Source organism: Lepidochelys olivacea (assembly GCF_965140295.1).
Source record: "Lepidochelys olivacea isolate rLepOli2 genome assembly, chromosome: 13".
In the NCBI taxonomy this organism is placed as follows: Eukaryota; Metazoa; Chordata; order Testudines; family Cheloniidae; genus Lepidochelys; species Lepidochelys olivacea.
In genome coordinates this window covers 17121986-17137640 of record NC_140423.1, presented here as the reverse complement: position 1 = coordinate 17137640, position 15655 = coordinate 17121986, and the positions used below count along the sequence as shown (strand labels likewise).

Sequence of the window (15655 nt, the reverse complement as noted above, 5' to 3'; positions counted from 1 at the left end):
CTTTAGGCGAATGGGTTTCAGGAAACCCCCCCCACTAGCAAATGAATAATTTGGTTCAGGTAGAAAGCTGACACTGCCTTAAGCATAAATTTAGAAGGAGGCCTAAGGCAGTGACTCTCAACCTTTCCAGGGTCTGATTTGTCTTGCATACCCCAAGTTTCACCTCACTTAAAAACGACTTGCTTACAAAATCAGACAAAAATACAAGTGTCACAGCCAGTATTTCTGAAAATTTGCCTACTTCCTTTTGACCATAGAATTCTAAAACAAAACAATTGGAATATAAATATTATAATTACATTTTAGTGTATAGTAGATAGAGCAGAATAAACAAGTCACTGCCTGTATGAAATTTTAGTTTGTACTGACTTTGCTAGTGCTTTTTATGCAGCCTGTTGTAAAACTAGGCAAATATCTAGATGATTTGATGTACCCCTTGGAAGACCGCTGCGTACCCCCATGGGATATGCGTACACCTGGTTGAGAACAACTGGCTTAAGTGACACCTTGTCGTCTTGGAAGACCATGAAAGGAGGGTCAGCCAGGAGAACCTGAACTTCTGAAATCCTCCTTGCAACCAGAAATGCCATCTTCATTAGACAAAGGTAATGACTTAGCCATGGGTTCAAAGAGGGGTCTTATGAGTTTGGAGATGACTAGATTTGAGATCCCATACAGGTACAGACACACAAGAGTAAATGTTTTAGGATTCTTAAAAAGGCTACTCAACAAAAGAGGGTGAGAGAAAATGGAAAAACCCATCCACTTGTGGATATAGTGGAAAAATGGAAGCCAGGTGGACTCTCACTGAACTAATCAAATGGCCTGGGGATTTCAGGTGCAACAGATAGTCTAGCACATCTGTAACCTCAGTGTGATGGGGTGATAAACATTCTTCCCAAATTGAAAATCTCTTCACTTTGCTGTGTATGTGGCTCTAGTGGATTTCATTTCTGAACCTCTTGGGAGCACAAGAGACTGCCTAGGCTGTGAGGTGGAGATACTGGGAGTTGGGATGTTGAGGCTTGCCTTGGTTTTGACACAGGAGATCCTTGACTAGTGGTAAAGATATTGGTGACCAGATAGGAGAATTGATGTAGGTCTGTGAACCAATACTGTTTAGACCACACCAGTTCAGTAAGGATTAATGTTGTTTTATCTCTTTTCCATTTCCTGAGACCCCTTGGAATGCAAATAAGATGATGACTGGACCAAGGGAGAATGTGGTGGAACCCAAGCTGCAGCCCACCCTGAAGCAAAATCTCATGCACTCATTGTTCAGGTTGGTTGTGAACAGTGTATTGCTGGACACCCCCAGCAGTGGAAAATCTGAAGGAGAGTGACAACCCTGCTGAGAGAACCCACTAGTGTGTTCCTCACTCCTGGAAAGCGGAAGGCCTCTGAGGAAACATTGTGACATATGCAGAGATTCCATAGGAGGATAGTCTCAACTATGCCAGGAAGCTATCTAGTGCATTGGACACACGTACACCTCTAGCAGAATGCACGCACACAAAATTGTTTAAAGGAGAAGGCAGGATTCTGGCTTGAAACTAGGATGTCAGCTGTTTATTCTAGTGTGTTGGCACTTGAGGCCTGAAAGAAGAGTTAAAGCCGCAGTAGGTAAATTTGTCCTGGTTTGCTAATCAAAACTGATCTCTCCTTTCCCTCTGAAAACAGATGACTGAAGCCAGTATAAGGAATGGTGAGAGCACTGGTGCACTAAAATCCAACAGAAAAATTAGGACACTATGGCAAGAACCCATCCAGAGCAAAGCAGTTCTCATCCAAAGCAGTCAGAGGTCAACTTCAGTTTCAGCCCAAGAGATTCAGTCTTAAAGAACTCACGTGTGCATGTCAAAGGATAATGTTTAAATTAACTCTGCTAATGAGTCATAGAATATCAGGGTTGGAAGGGACCTCAGGAGGTCATCTAGTCCAACCCCCTGCTCAAAGCAGGACCAATCCCCAATTTTTGCCCCAGATCCCTAAATGGCCCCCTCAAGAATTGAACTCACAACCCTGGGTTTAGCAGGCCAATGCTCAAACCACTGAGCTATCCCTCCCCCCAAATGCTGTAGGCCACATCCCCCGGAGCAGATGGACAACAGCATGTCATGAGAAAGGCAATCAAACCACATACAGTTCCGATCTTCATAACACCCACAATCTTTATAACACCTCTTATGACTAGATAATCTGATTAGGCAAACTCCTTATGTATTACACACCCAAGGACCTGTCCAGACCATCTGTGCACACTCTGTATCAGAGCCAGAGCATAAAGAAAGCACAGGACAGAGATAGGAACTGCAAGTATGACCCCCAGCTCTGGGACAGTTCATCTGTAGCTTTTGCCATGTCACTTCAACTCTGCCTTCAAAGTTCCTTCCAAGAGTGCATGAGATGCATAATTAGCGTTTAATATAAGCTTTCTCGGGAAGATACATTATAGAGATGCCATCTCTGTCAAACATACTCTGCTCTTTTCCTAGAGATTACAGACAGCTGACCACTATGGGGGTGAGTAGACAAAAAGGTTTAGATGGGCAGTCTCTGGGACATTTTGCAGCAGTAAATAAAGATCTTGGTGAATCCAGCTCCAACATGGGGTGGGCAAAATCCATCTTGAGGAGCTTCCTCTTTAATATTAGAGAAAACTGGATGCTCATGAGAGTTTTGAAGGATCTCTTCCATACATAGACTACATGAGAAGCTGCCCCATAGTGTCCCCCACCAAGTCAGTCCTATTCTATCACAGCTACCTCTCCGAAGGAGGCGGGGACTTCAGACAGTTGCCTTGTGCCAGTGCAATTTGGGTGGTGGTAGGCAGTTGACGTAGCCACCTGCCCACAAATCACTAAATACTCATTTCACTAGGTCATCAGCCAACCATGAAATTGGTGGTGGCAACATCGACCAAATCTAATCCAGACTGCTAACCTGCTGACTGGCAACCTGGCATGCACGAGTCTTTCCCACATGCAATTGCTGCATTTGAATAGCAAAAAGGCAAAGAATCTCCTATTCTTCTTTGGAGCCTGAGCAGCGTAGTTTTCCCTTCCCTTTGCACAGTTGCTCAAGAGAAGGTCTATAGCGGCTTAGCAAAGGAGTGAATGCCTGTGGGAATGCTAAGCAGCTGATGTGCTGGACTATTAGTTATTTCACTGCTACCTGTGCTTCCCCCATGTTTGTTGCATCCACCTGCTGTCTGATCCGTCACTTATATTTAAGATCTCCAGGGCAATGACCATCTTGATTGTGTTTGCACAGTGCCTAGCACAATTGGACCCTGATCTCAGAATGATGTCTCTCCATGCTGCTGCAATAAAAACAATGTTCGACTCCATACCCAAGAGCAGAAGACTGGGTGGACCCTCAAGCACTCTTTTCTTTTCTGTTCGTTGACATTTTGCTCTGTTCTAAAGACTTACCATTTAAGGTACAGAGACCTCCTCTTCCCTTCCTCAACAGATACAAGCCACAAGCCTCCCCTTCCTCCCCAAAACAACACACAACATAAGAGACTCCACTGCAATTTCTTGGTTCTTGAATATGTATTTTACTGAAAAATCATTCATAAATTAAATACAAAAATGTACAAACACATGGGTAAATAAATGTAATGATACAAAGGATTGCTCTGCTGAAAAAAGTGTGTGTGTGTGTGTCTCTCTCTTAAAACACTACATTTCAGTGCAAACATGTACCCTGGCACCTCTTAAAAATGTAAGAGTAAGTTCAAAAGCCATGATGATGGACGGATACGACCTATGGTTTAACTCCACCTCAGACAGTGGGTGACTAGAAGTGTGTGACTCTTGCTCACTTGGTAAATTCCTTATAGAAGAGGATCTTTAAAAAAATAATGAACTTTAAATAAATATTTTAGCAAATAAAACCCCACATGGCTTGTTAAAAAAAATCAGCACTGAACACGCCCTGACTCCCAGCAAGGTTAGTAGACAATGTTGACATACAAGGGGTGCACAAGTGGCCTTGTTGAATTTCAGCTGCCAGAATATGTACAGTTCTTTTTACTATGAGAATTTTTACACCATAACAGCACATGCGCTTGACAAAATGTTTTAACAGTTACATTCCTACACAATATTTGACTTAGCCGATAAGATTAACAGTGCACATTTTAAGATATTCCACATTTTAGAGAGAGGGAAAAACTCAACCTGATTGACAAAAAAATTGCAAAGAGTGACACTGATTAGGTGTGAAACGGGCACTTTCAGGCCAACCTTAAATGAGTACATTTCTGAGTAGAGGGAATGCCTTTTTTGTTCAAAACATAGGGTGTAAGAGATGGTAAAATATACATTAAAGACTGAGGATTCAAACTAAAATACAGCCTAACATCTACTCACACATGCATGCACAATTCACATAGTGGTGAATTTAGACCATTTGAAATACATTCCTTGTTTGAAGCACCATTAAAGACATCAGTTGCTAGCAACATTTCAAGATTAAAGAAATGAGGGGGAGAGTAAAGGTTCAGCATTTGAAAAGGGTCCACAAGAATTACAGGGATCAAGGATCAGAAGCAAGAGAGTCTTTATTGCTATATGTGCCATAAAAACCAAACTATAAATAACCTTCAAGAAACAATTTTAAAGCACACGTATTCCAAGACTTTAAACCTAAATTACAAACTTACCAGCACTTTCAAGGCCAGATGCACTGTCCTTTCATGCAGGCTGATAAGGTCTACACAACAAGAACTCCATATTTTCTAAACCTAAGTTATTCTCGAGAGACCAAAAAGAGCCCTGGTCAATCACACCCACAGCAGATGTGTATGGGGATCATATGTCCATGGAACCGAGAAAACAATGTAAACCATAAGAGTTAAGGAAACAGAAGGCAAACAATGCAATAAAAGAAAGTTAAAGTACTTCTGAGCTTAAATACTCACAATCTCTATATATAGATATATAAAAAAGCAACCCAAAGCACTTTTACCATAGAGAAGTCGAGTAAAAGTGAGTTTGTACATACTGTGTAAGTGATGGATTGGTTTTAAACCAGAAAAAAACAATCCCAAAACAGGCACAACCCAAGGAGAACAGTTCAGAAAAAAAACCTAAACCTGTAAAACTGTATGGGGATATCAACCAAGCACTTCAGTTTGGATACTTATGTTTTCCTGAACTAATTAGAATGCCCTTCATTTTTTCTCATTATGATTTTACATTGGTGGATAAATCTAGCTCACTATTTGAACTTGTGGAATGCATTCCTTGGCTAAGGATCATAACCAAGGATTCTACCTACAGTTAGAATGTAATTAGTTCAGTGTTCTGTTCAATTTACACAATAAATATATCAAAATACCATTTATGAAACAAAAATGTTACATTAGAGGAATCACTGTAGAACGTTGTTAATTTAGAGGCAGATTTAATAAACTGCAGCTGACTGCCCAAACCTAAAGACAGTGACTGAGGAGGGAAGGTAAGATTTTTGGGATTTGTGCATGGAAACCACACAGGCCTACTGGTGAATTTTGTAAGGGGGCGAGAGAGAGAAGAAGAGGAGGGATGTGTTTGAATAAGTCTAGAATCTAAGCTTGCACTTGCCACCACTGTGGAATAGAGGGTAATGGACAATGAAAACCCAAGAGAAATAAAATGGAAAAACTCCATATGAACTATAATTTACACATTATCTACTGCACAATGATATGAGCTGGATATTTGTTCTTTCATGAAGTTTCCCTTCTCCCTCCCTTCTCCCAAAAAGCCCACGCCACTTCCGTAATAAGCAATGATGTGGCTCCATATTTCTGAACCCCAGCATCCTACCAATTAAGGCCCCTATCCTGTAAACACTTAAGCTTAACTTTACATCACTGGGACTACTCACATGAGTAGAGGGACTTGCTTAGGAGTAACATTATGTACATGTTTGCAGGATAGGGTCTAAATGAGTGACCTTAATATGTAAACCTTTCGCTTGAGTTTTAATTGTAAAAGAAAATAAAGGCATTTTACACAGCTTATTTACACTTACACTTCTTTAAGAAGCGATTCTGTTGTATATAGTTTAAGCAGGTCATTAAAAAAACAACACATAAATGTAGAAGAATGGTATCATCTTAAGTTTCATTTGATCTCCTATTACGGCAGTTGCCTACTGGATTGCTTCTGGCATCCAAACTCAAGAAGCCAACAGAGTCATTCAGCCAAACTGGTTCCGTGAGAAGAAAGCACGTCAGATCACTGTTGTGATATCTGAGATTGTTGGAGGAGACGGAATGCAGAGATGAGAGCAGCAGGTCACACCATTGTTCATAAAACCAGAAAGCGAGTGAATTCCCCGAGCTTGTTGCACAAACAATCGGATTGGGCCAGACGATTTGTGCGTGCATTTTCAATTTTATTCTTCGAAATACTGTGATCCTTCATTAGACAATGTGTTTCTTGTCCTTGGTAACCCTATAAAAGTATGTCTAACGTGTTGCTTTCTTGGTGAAGGGCAAAGCAAACTTATTTTCTCCTCTCAGTATTCATTTACCAGAGCCAGCTCTGGTGTCAGGTTAACAGTTATGTTTTTATACAAGGCGTCATACGTAATGTTTGGAAAGTAGTTCAAGTTACTGAGGCCGTCCAGGACTTGCCTCTCTTTTGACTTCCTCAGCAACGCATACCTGTTTAAAAGAGAACAAAAGATGGATGTATCCACTCCCAACACTGCTCAAGGCTGCAGAAATTTAGGCTGAGAGCTACTACACACAGTCCCAACAAGAAAAAGCTAACATGAGAAAATCCTCCTGAACACAGACCCCTTAAGATGTATGTATAAGAGACAACTCCAGAATTTAGACACAAATATTTAATACTTTGCAGAAATAAAATTTTGATCCACTCTCTGGAACGTTGCATAACACAGACCAGAATCAGATCAGTGTTATTTTTTAGACTAGTATGTTTTCTGTGTGTCCAGCTGGCACAGTTTTGTCAAACTGTCAATATGCACAGAAATAAGAATTGATAACTTCCTTCCCCAAAAATGTAGATCATGCTGACACAAAGCAGCTGAATGACTCCAGGCGTTTTCTGTGTACCCCATACAAAAATAAGACATGGCCTCCATCCCACAGAATTTACCATCTAAGTGAGACAGAGTAAATGAGGGGAAGGATGGATGACAAAATAAAATCACTCAAAAGAGCAGGAGCAAATGGTATTGGACTAGAGGCTGGGGGTGAACAGAAACCAGAAGAACTGACTTTGAGGAGCGGGAGAGCAAAGATTCTTGGCACCTCATTTCAGGGTTGGGGGCCCATGGAAAAGAGTCACAGAGGTACAAGAGACAGCACAAGGTGTGAGAGGGAACAGGTGGATACATACAGGCAGGGTAAGGTTCTTTGGTACTTGCACAGCCCTCAATACTGTAGTATCTACATGTTTCACAATCTTTAGTACTTTTCCAGAGGGGGTGTTAAAGTAGAGCATGAAGCCTTTGCACTCGGTCCAGTGAAATATTAAATCAGTAAAGGAACACAGAGGTGAAGTAGTTAATGTTACAGGAGCAGCAGGAAAAGATTTATCTGCAGCGTGCTGGATAGATTGAAGAGGGGGAAGGAGTGAGTCCAGAATGGAGGAGATTACAGTAGCCCAAGCAAGAGAAAAACAGTGGCATATGATACAGTTTTAGCAGTGGGGTGGAAAGGACACAGCAGAGGGAGAAGTAGCAGCGCAGATCTGGCAAGAGATTGGGTGTGGGGAAATTGACAATCAGCTCAAGGTTTGAGTGAACAGACTATGAGTGTGTCAGTAAGGATAGTATACAGGGAAGTGAAGTTCCATTTGATCAATTAAAGTGAGAAACAGTGGGATCCAGGAGGAGATGTGAGGAGGCTGGAGGTTCATCAGCACAGGGCTCTGACATTACAGGAGCAGTCAGGCAAAGCTGTTTACACCAATGACATCAACATAAAGCAGGGCTAAGATGCACAGGAGCAAATACCAGCTTTGGCCCATCTACACTAGGGAGCACTCTTGAGTAAATACACTGGTGGCTCTAACCAGACCCCATACTAGACAAAGCCCTAGTTACAGAAAAAAGGGTAATAAAGAAAGCGTTAGTTCAAAGGCTTTGAACTAAGTCAGGTAGTCCTTAGTCACTGCAAGCTTTACAGTCAGTGGCGGGCTACGATGTTATGCTCTGATTTGTAATACCTCCAGCTAGCAAGCTGAATGGCTTAAAAGATAAACAGACCGCTTCAGAACCCTCTGAAACATACCTTCAGGTAGCAACGCACCTCAAGTGACTCTTGCCAAATAAGTGACAGCAGTTCACTGGATGCACCCTGACCATCAGCCTACAAAATTCCAGAACTGATGAAATAAAGGAGGCAAATCTAAAGCTCTCATTTCCACTGCATTGTAGCCCTTTGATACTTCAGAGAAACGGAACAAGTGTGACATTTTTCCCCTGAAATTGACTTCCTTGGTTCAGCTACAGAGAATTGAAATGGTAGAAACTTCTTTTCCTCACCATAATCTGTTTGGTAGCAAAATGAAATCCAGATATAGACAGGAAAAATATTTTTATCTCTATCAAACAGAAGCTCGGAGAACAGGAAAGTTGATGCCAGAAAGAGGCCCAGAGCTTAATGAACTACAGGTTCATTCCCTGCTTGAATTTGCAGTTAATTCAAAAAGTATTAGCAGGGTGAGCTTTGTGAGTTTCTCTTCTAGAGCTCTCCTAGCAGTTCCTGTTCTGGTATTAGTAGTGGATAATACAATTTACATCTAATTGCCATTCTAAACAAACAGTTGTAGCTTGTGAGGTGCTAAGTCATGTAATTGTTCACAAATAAATCATTCCCACTGGTTCTGTTAAACAAGCTCTTTCGCACCATTGCATACTGCTCACTCATACTCTTCCTGGGGTTCCCCCTGGAAAATAGGGGACAGCATGTGTGCATTTATGCTTCCGGAAACAGCTCTCTGGGTCCTGTTGGAATGCCAATCCTGATACACAATCTAACTCTTTACATTCTCTCAAACAGGAACAAAACCTAATGATGTGGAGCTTTTCCTGGTGACTCAGCATACTGTTTCACCTAGACTATAAGCTTTGTGGAGCAAGGCACTATTCTTAGCATAATGGAGCCCTGATCTTTGGTTGGCATTCCAAGGCACTATTGCAAAATAAAAATAAAAGTCAGAGTTGGCTGAATGCACAATCTTGCTCACTTTAAAATTATGGCAAAATATATTTTCTCCTATTGCAGCTGTGTTTTACACTAGAAAAAATGAAAAGGAAGCCGATTGAGGTGTTATTTCACCTCAAACAAAAATGGAGCAAAATTGCTATGAAGCACATGACTGACATATTACTTTTGCAATTGAAGCTACCTGCACGATGCAAATACAGGAGAGTTTGAACTCCCTCATAAACAAGGTCTAATAAAAACAGGGACAGAGGCTGTTCTAGAAACTATAACACCCAAGGCTGTGGATCCTGCTACAATCCCTCTTACAGGTTAAGCAGGGCTAGCCTGGTTCAATGTTCAGATGAGAACCTTCAAGGAAACAAACGTTGCTTCAGTATGTGGTGCTGACTACTCCACGAGAGGCTCACTTTCTTCAGAGTACAGAGCCAGGGCCGCAGCTTGTTGCCAAAAGGTTCTATGCTGCTAAAATCCACTCTTTTGGAAAAGCAACAACCACTAAACAGGACCTTAGAATAAAGGGTCCAGGGTATTAACCACGCCAGTTTGGGTTATTACATCTTGTCTCCCTGCACTTCTGATTATTCCCTTCCTGTCCTAACACTGTTGTGAAGAAACTCTGTGCATTGCTTGACTGCTGCCACATATTACCCTCAGGGGTAATTACCCTCTTATACAGTATGAATGCTAATTTGTGAAGTGCTTTAGTACATAACGTTAGAACATACAAGCTGCCACAAGGGGTCAGACCATGGTCCATCTTGCCCAGTATCCTGTCTCTGACAGTGGCCCATACCAAAGCTTCACAGGGAGTGTACTGAACAGGGAAATTTTGGAGTGAAGTACCCCTGTCTACTACTCCCAGCTTCTGGTAGATGTTTAGGGTCACCCCAAGCATATGGTTGTGTCCCGGACCATCTTGGCTAACAATTATTGATGGATCTATCCTCCATAAACTTACTACCCAGTTCTTTTTTGAACCCAGTTATACTTTTGGCCCTCACAACATCCCACGGCAATGAGTTCCACAGGTTAGTTGTGCATTGTGTGAAAAAGTACTTCCTCTTGTTTGTATTAAACCTGCAACTTATTAATTTAATCGGGTGACCCCTGATTTTTCTATTGTGTGAAAAGGTAAATAACACCTCTCAATTCACTTTCTTCACATCAGTTATGATTTTATAGATCGGGGTTCTCAAACTGGGGGTTAGGGCCCCTCAGAGGGTCGCGAGGTTATTACATGGGGGGTCGCAAGCTGTCAGCCTCGACCCCAAACCCTACTTTGCCTCCAGCATTTATAATGGTGTTAAATATATTAAAAAGTGTTTTTAATTTATGGGGGGGGGAGCACTCAGAGGCTTGTTATGTGAAAGGAGTCACCAGTACAAAAGTTTGAGAACCACTGTTATAGATCTCTGTAATATCCCCCCTTAGTCATCTCTTTTTTAAGATGAGCAGCCCCAGTTGTCTTACTCTCGTCTCGTATGGAAGCTGTTCCATACCCTTGATCAATTTTGCCACCTTTTTCTGAAATTCTACCAGTTTCACTATACCCTTTTTGAGATGTGGTAACCAGAACCGGACTCAGTATTCAAAGTGTGGGCGCATCATGGATTTATATAGTGGCATGATGATTTTGGAATCCTTCAGAATGAAACATAAATCTTCAATAATAAAAATCTCACTTGCCTTCCCAGGAACTGCACTTCACCTCGATGATGGTGTGGAATTGACTTGTATTTCCCGGTGACTCCTCGTGGCCGAGTCACTGAGTAGCCTGCATACTGAACCCTGTATTACAAAGATAGGGCTGACTGTTGCATTTGCTCCCAATTCAATACTTGCCAAGGCTGAACAATCATAAGCCACAACAGACTTGTCGTCTGTAGTAAGTACAAGTTTCCATTAGCTAGCTAAATGAAGTGAGAAGATTTCAACCAGTTCAGGCTTTGGGCAAACTAAGCTGCTTTCAGTACATTATGTTTTAATTGAGTAGTCAAACTGATCCTCAGATGAACATCAACATGAGAAATAATGCCCAAGGCCAACAATTTCATAAAGTTTCCTATGGCAAGAACTATATTTCCTCATTCTCTGTTAGTTATGAGCTTCCAATCCAATTTGCTTTAGTAGAACGGAATCAAAGCCCAATCTTTCCATTTATCAGGATACCCTAAAGGGCATGATAGTCTCCCCACTCCTCCACCCATGTGAAGAGGGCATGGAATAGCTCCAGAGCCAATCCACACTGCCTGGGTGGGGAGGGGCAGCTTCCCTCCACATGTTGTATAAAGCCCCTTTCCATGCAATGGCAAGGATGGAGATGTCTGAAAGCTGCTCAACCAAATTAAGGCTTTCAGGGGGCAGGCTTAGAACCAGTTCACAGCAGCAGGTAAAATACCCAGGCTTTATTTCACTCAGAGCCCTGAGGAGCGTACACTGCCAAGAAGTTGGGTGCGTGCACTGTATGCCTGAGGAAATATATCCCCAACCCCTGTGGCAGCACATTCTTTTACCAGGCCAGCCACTACTGTATCATCAATGATGACAGTTTGTACAACATACATCAGGTGTCACGAGTTAGATGCTGTTACAAGAACTCATCAATGAGCAGAAGAGTCACACCATAGGAAAGTCTGCATGGAAGCCTGTCCATCCCCCTATCTTTGGGAAGTAGACTCAAGTCAAGACACACATCAGTACCTGTTCCAAAGATCATCATCCTCTCCGCCCCAGCCCCAGAACGCATTAGGAAAGCCATTGATCTTCCGAAACTGTTCCACTGTTAAGCCACTCACTCCACCAAAGAACTCATTATAAGGAAGCCTAAATAAAAAAGAGCGCATTAGTCACACCTGTTGTGAACAGTGTCGCAGGTCAGGGCTGATGCAATTGCCTGTTCACAGCCTGTCACAGAATATCAGGGATGGAAGGAACCTCAGGAGGTCATCTAGTCCAAGCCCCTGCTCAAAGCAGGACCAATCCCCAAATGGCCCCCTCAAGGATTGAACTCACAACCCTGGGTTGAGCAGGCCAATGCTCAAACCACTGAGCTATCCCTCCCCCGTCAGAGCAGCCATTCTCCTGGATGCAGCTGAATTAAGCCTTGAGCTATTGGGAGGTTTGCTTCTATTTCTGCTATGTTTACTTGCACAAAATCTGGAAACCAAACTGAAATTAATCTTTTTAAAATCTAGCTATTGACTTTTTATCCATGAAGGGGGAATATAGGTGCTTACAGATACATATATTTATCCAGCTTGGCTGCAAAGTGTCTTGGCATCTGTCCACATCCATAATAGTTATGGTCATTTTCTGGTATATGGTCCACATCATGAAAGATCAGACAATCCCAGTCCAAGTCCTTCATTGCTTCCCGAAAGCCAATATTGAAGAGCATGGCACGGTTAAATGGTTGGTTACCAGCCTAGGAAGTAGAGCTATTTCTCAGAAGAAGCTCAATATACAATTCATATTATATACATACACACACACACACACAAACTCTATGTACACCAAGTACAAGTTTGGAAGTCAGTCACTCTTCTCATGGCCTCCTACACAAACTCAAGGGGGAAAAAAAATCCTTAAATTCCTGTTTTTGTAACCCTCTTGCCCTGGTTTAACAATAGATATATGTGCTAAACAAACCTAATTTATTCTAAGAGACTTAATTTCCCAGAAGCTTTCAGAAAGTGCCTGGGTCCAACATAACATTCAGGTGAATGGCATATTATGAGAAGCTAGGTATTGTACACACATCAACGCTAAGCAGTAACCTTTGAAAGCCTATGATATGTACTCTGGCTGATAAAAACACACAGGACACACTTGGAGATTTGCCATTATTGTGCAATAATGGGGGGCAGAAGGCAGTAAATAGCCTTTCATATGTGGGATGCATCGGGCAGCAATCAGTCACACAATAGCAAGTTTCATGGTCCAGTGGTTACTCCCACTGGTGATGGATTAGCTCAGAAAAATACATTGCATATACATGGAAAGTGACTCACTTGCTCAATGACATAAAATGCGAACTGTAAACGTTGGCGCTGCAGCATTGGAATAAGGTGCCTAAAGAGAACTGGAAGATGCTCATAACGATTGCGGAATGGTATCAGGATTGCCACCTAAGAGATGGAAGACATCAGGTAGTTATTACTATATTTGGAAACCAGCTTTCACTTTGGCAGCCCACAAACCTTCAGCTCAGAGCATCGGGTATGCCTGAAGCCATGTGTATGTGTTTACAATCACAGGACCATAGACAATGTTGATGGAAAAGGACTAACAGATCTAACCCATTTCCTGGGGCTGCCATGATGGATTTTTTCCTTCATGCAACATATAACATGGAGCACACAATCGTGTGTTGGCCATTCACTCTCATGCCTCCTTTATTTTGTGCATTTCGGTACTCTAGCTTTTTAAAATATACTACTACTTGGGAGAGACGACGTTTCTTTCAAACATTAACAATTTCATGCTCGGTCAGGGGAGAGAGACTGCGCTGGAGACTTAAATCTTCTACCAACTGAAAAGGTAGAGCAGGATTCTCCTACACCATGCTGTTAATGTGTCTCCACCCTTACAAGCAGGGAACCTCTGTAGCAAAGATAAAGTCATTGTCTCCAAGGTCCATGTTACCCTTGGTCTTTCTGGGCTAATTCTTGCTCAAAAAGAGAGGTAATTTTGGTGATCTGGATACCTGTCAGCCAGGAACTAATTCATTACACAAACCTGTAAACGGCCATCTGCATGCAACACATTTCAGACACTATCAGCTGAGCTGGATTTGAACGGTTACTGAGCTGACAGGCTCCACATCCCATTAGCAACACACCCCCCTCTCCAAAACTTTCTTATAAAAGAAATGAAGTGCTGACCCATCTGTCACTAGGTAAGAGGCTCCTGAAGCTACAGGTATAAAGCCAGACAAGAAACACCTATGTTACAGGAATCCCTACATTATCTGTGATGTAACACAAGATATTTTTCTTTAGAATGGCGAAATGTAACCATAGCCCAGTTCTTGCCAATGCCATTGTTTGCACTCCTTTGTACTGAACAATGGCATCACATTTTAATGTAGCTTGTGGCTGTTTTGAGGCTACAGTTTACCTTCCAGCGAGGCAGGCAGTCATCAGGTTTCCAATGGCCTCCTAGGTTGATAGACAGGTCTTTAGAGAATAATTGATGGATATCCTCCATTCTGATTTCACTCATATTTACATCAATTGGGCCCTCTGTGTACACAATGGAAAGAAGAGGTCAATATTCCAGTCCCAGCAAGAGAAGGTGCATCTCAGGCTCCTCACACACTTCAGTCTCATGGTCCTACCTCATCAGTGTGCATGCTTCTGCCCACTTCACTTTTCATACACTTATTATTAGGGCTGATTGCAAAATGGGTCTTTTCCTGTCAAGTATCAAAAAACTGATTAGACAATGCTGCCACAGTACCTCATGATCTCATTCTCCTTTATAGCTTGGGCTCCCTGGTCAGACTACATCTCCCATGACGCATCATGGTCTTCCCTCTTGAAGAGAGGCAGTGCATCATGGGAGACTCTGGTTGTGATGCATAATAGGAGTTGTTGTCTGCCCAGGGAGCCCAGCCTTTAGAAGCGAATGGGAGGATAAGGCACTGTGGCAGCATTTCCAAATCAAAATAATGAGATTCAATGAAAAAAATCAATCTTCAGCAGAAAAGTTTTGTTTTGTCAAAAACCAATTTTCAATTTAAAACAGTTCACAAAATTTTTTTAGTGTCTTCTTTCCTCACTAGCATTTGGCTTCCCAACACACCGCTTAGTCACTATTTTCTGACCATAGGTCAAGGAAGAGAGACTTGCCCAGTGAAATTCAAAATAGGATTTTTTAGAGGATAGTTTGGTGGTCCAATTCATTGTATTCCATTGCTCTGTTTCTAGAACTAGTCCAGGTTGGCAAATATTGCAGTAAGCCCCGTGAAGAGGTAAGGAGCAAGCACTTCTATCATTCCCTAAAAAAAAAAAAAGAGGAGTCTCAAACAAAGAGATTGATTAGTTCTGGGAGTCTGGTAAACAATGATTTACAGCATTTGTGCTTGCAGAACAGCATTTCTATTCATTCCCCACCCACGTAACATGGCTAAATAAAAGGAGGTGCAGTACATAAGTCAGGAGGTAGACAAATGGTACTAGAACACACCATCCAAAAACATGCAGGAACAGACAAGGACTCTGGAGCAGTTAGGTAAAACGGTGAAGATCTCCCAGAAACCCACATGTGAGGGTTTGAGGATATTCTAGCGGTTACCAGCATAGCTGCTGATCTCCCAAAGACTGCAGTGTACACAACACTGGGATGGTGCAGAACCTCTAATAAAACAGTAAGCTCTTCCTACCTCCTCCCATTCCCACAGGAAATAGGTTTTATAGGTTGTAATCTGGAAGGAGGAGGCAGCATGGAGAT

At 42.1% G+C, this 15655-nt stretch overlaps 1 protein-coding gene across 3 annotated transcripts in view; it reads right to left on the bottom strand.

The window, feature by feature from the left end:
* Window positions 1–3538: 3538 nt before the first annotated feature.
* B4GALT5 (beta-1,4-galactosyltransferase 5) overlaps window positions 3539–15655 on the bottom strand; it is a 65316-nt gene continuing 53199 nt past the window's right edge. For all 3 annotated transcript variants that reach the window (XM_084645546.1, XM_084645547.1, XM_084645548.1), the window contains 6 exons: window positions 14321–14445; window positions 13213–13329; window positions 12439–12626; window positions 11903–12025; window positions 10889–10990; window positions 3539–6664 (listed from right to left, as the gene is read on the bottom strand). In XM_084645546.1, coding sequence (XP_084501672.1) covers window positions 6517–6664; window positions 10889–10990; window positions 11903–12025; window positions 12439–12626; window positions 13213–13329; window positions 14321–14445 — 803 coding nt within the window. In that variant the 3' untranslated portion in view covers window positions 3539–6516. The remainder of the gene's footprint in view (window positions 6665–10888; window positions 10991–11902; window positions 12026–12438; window positions 12627–13212; window positions 13330–14320; window positions 14446–15655) is intronic.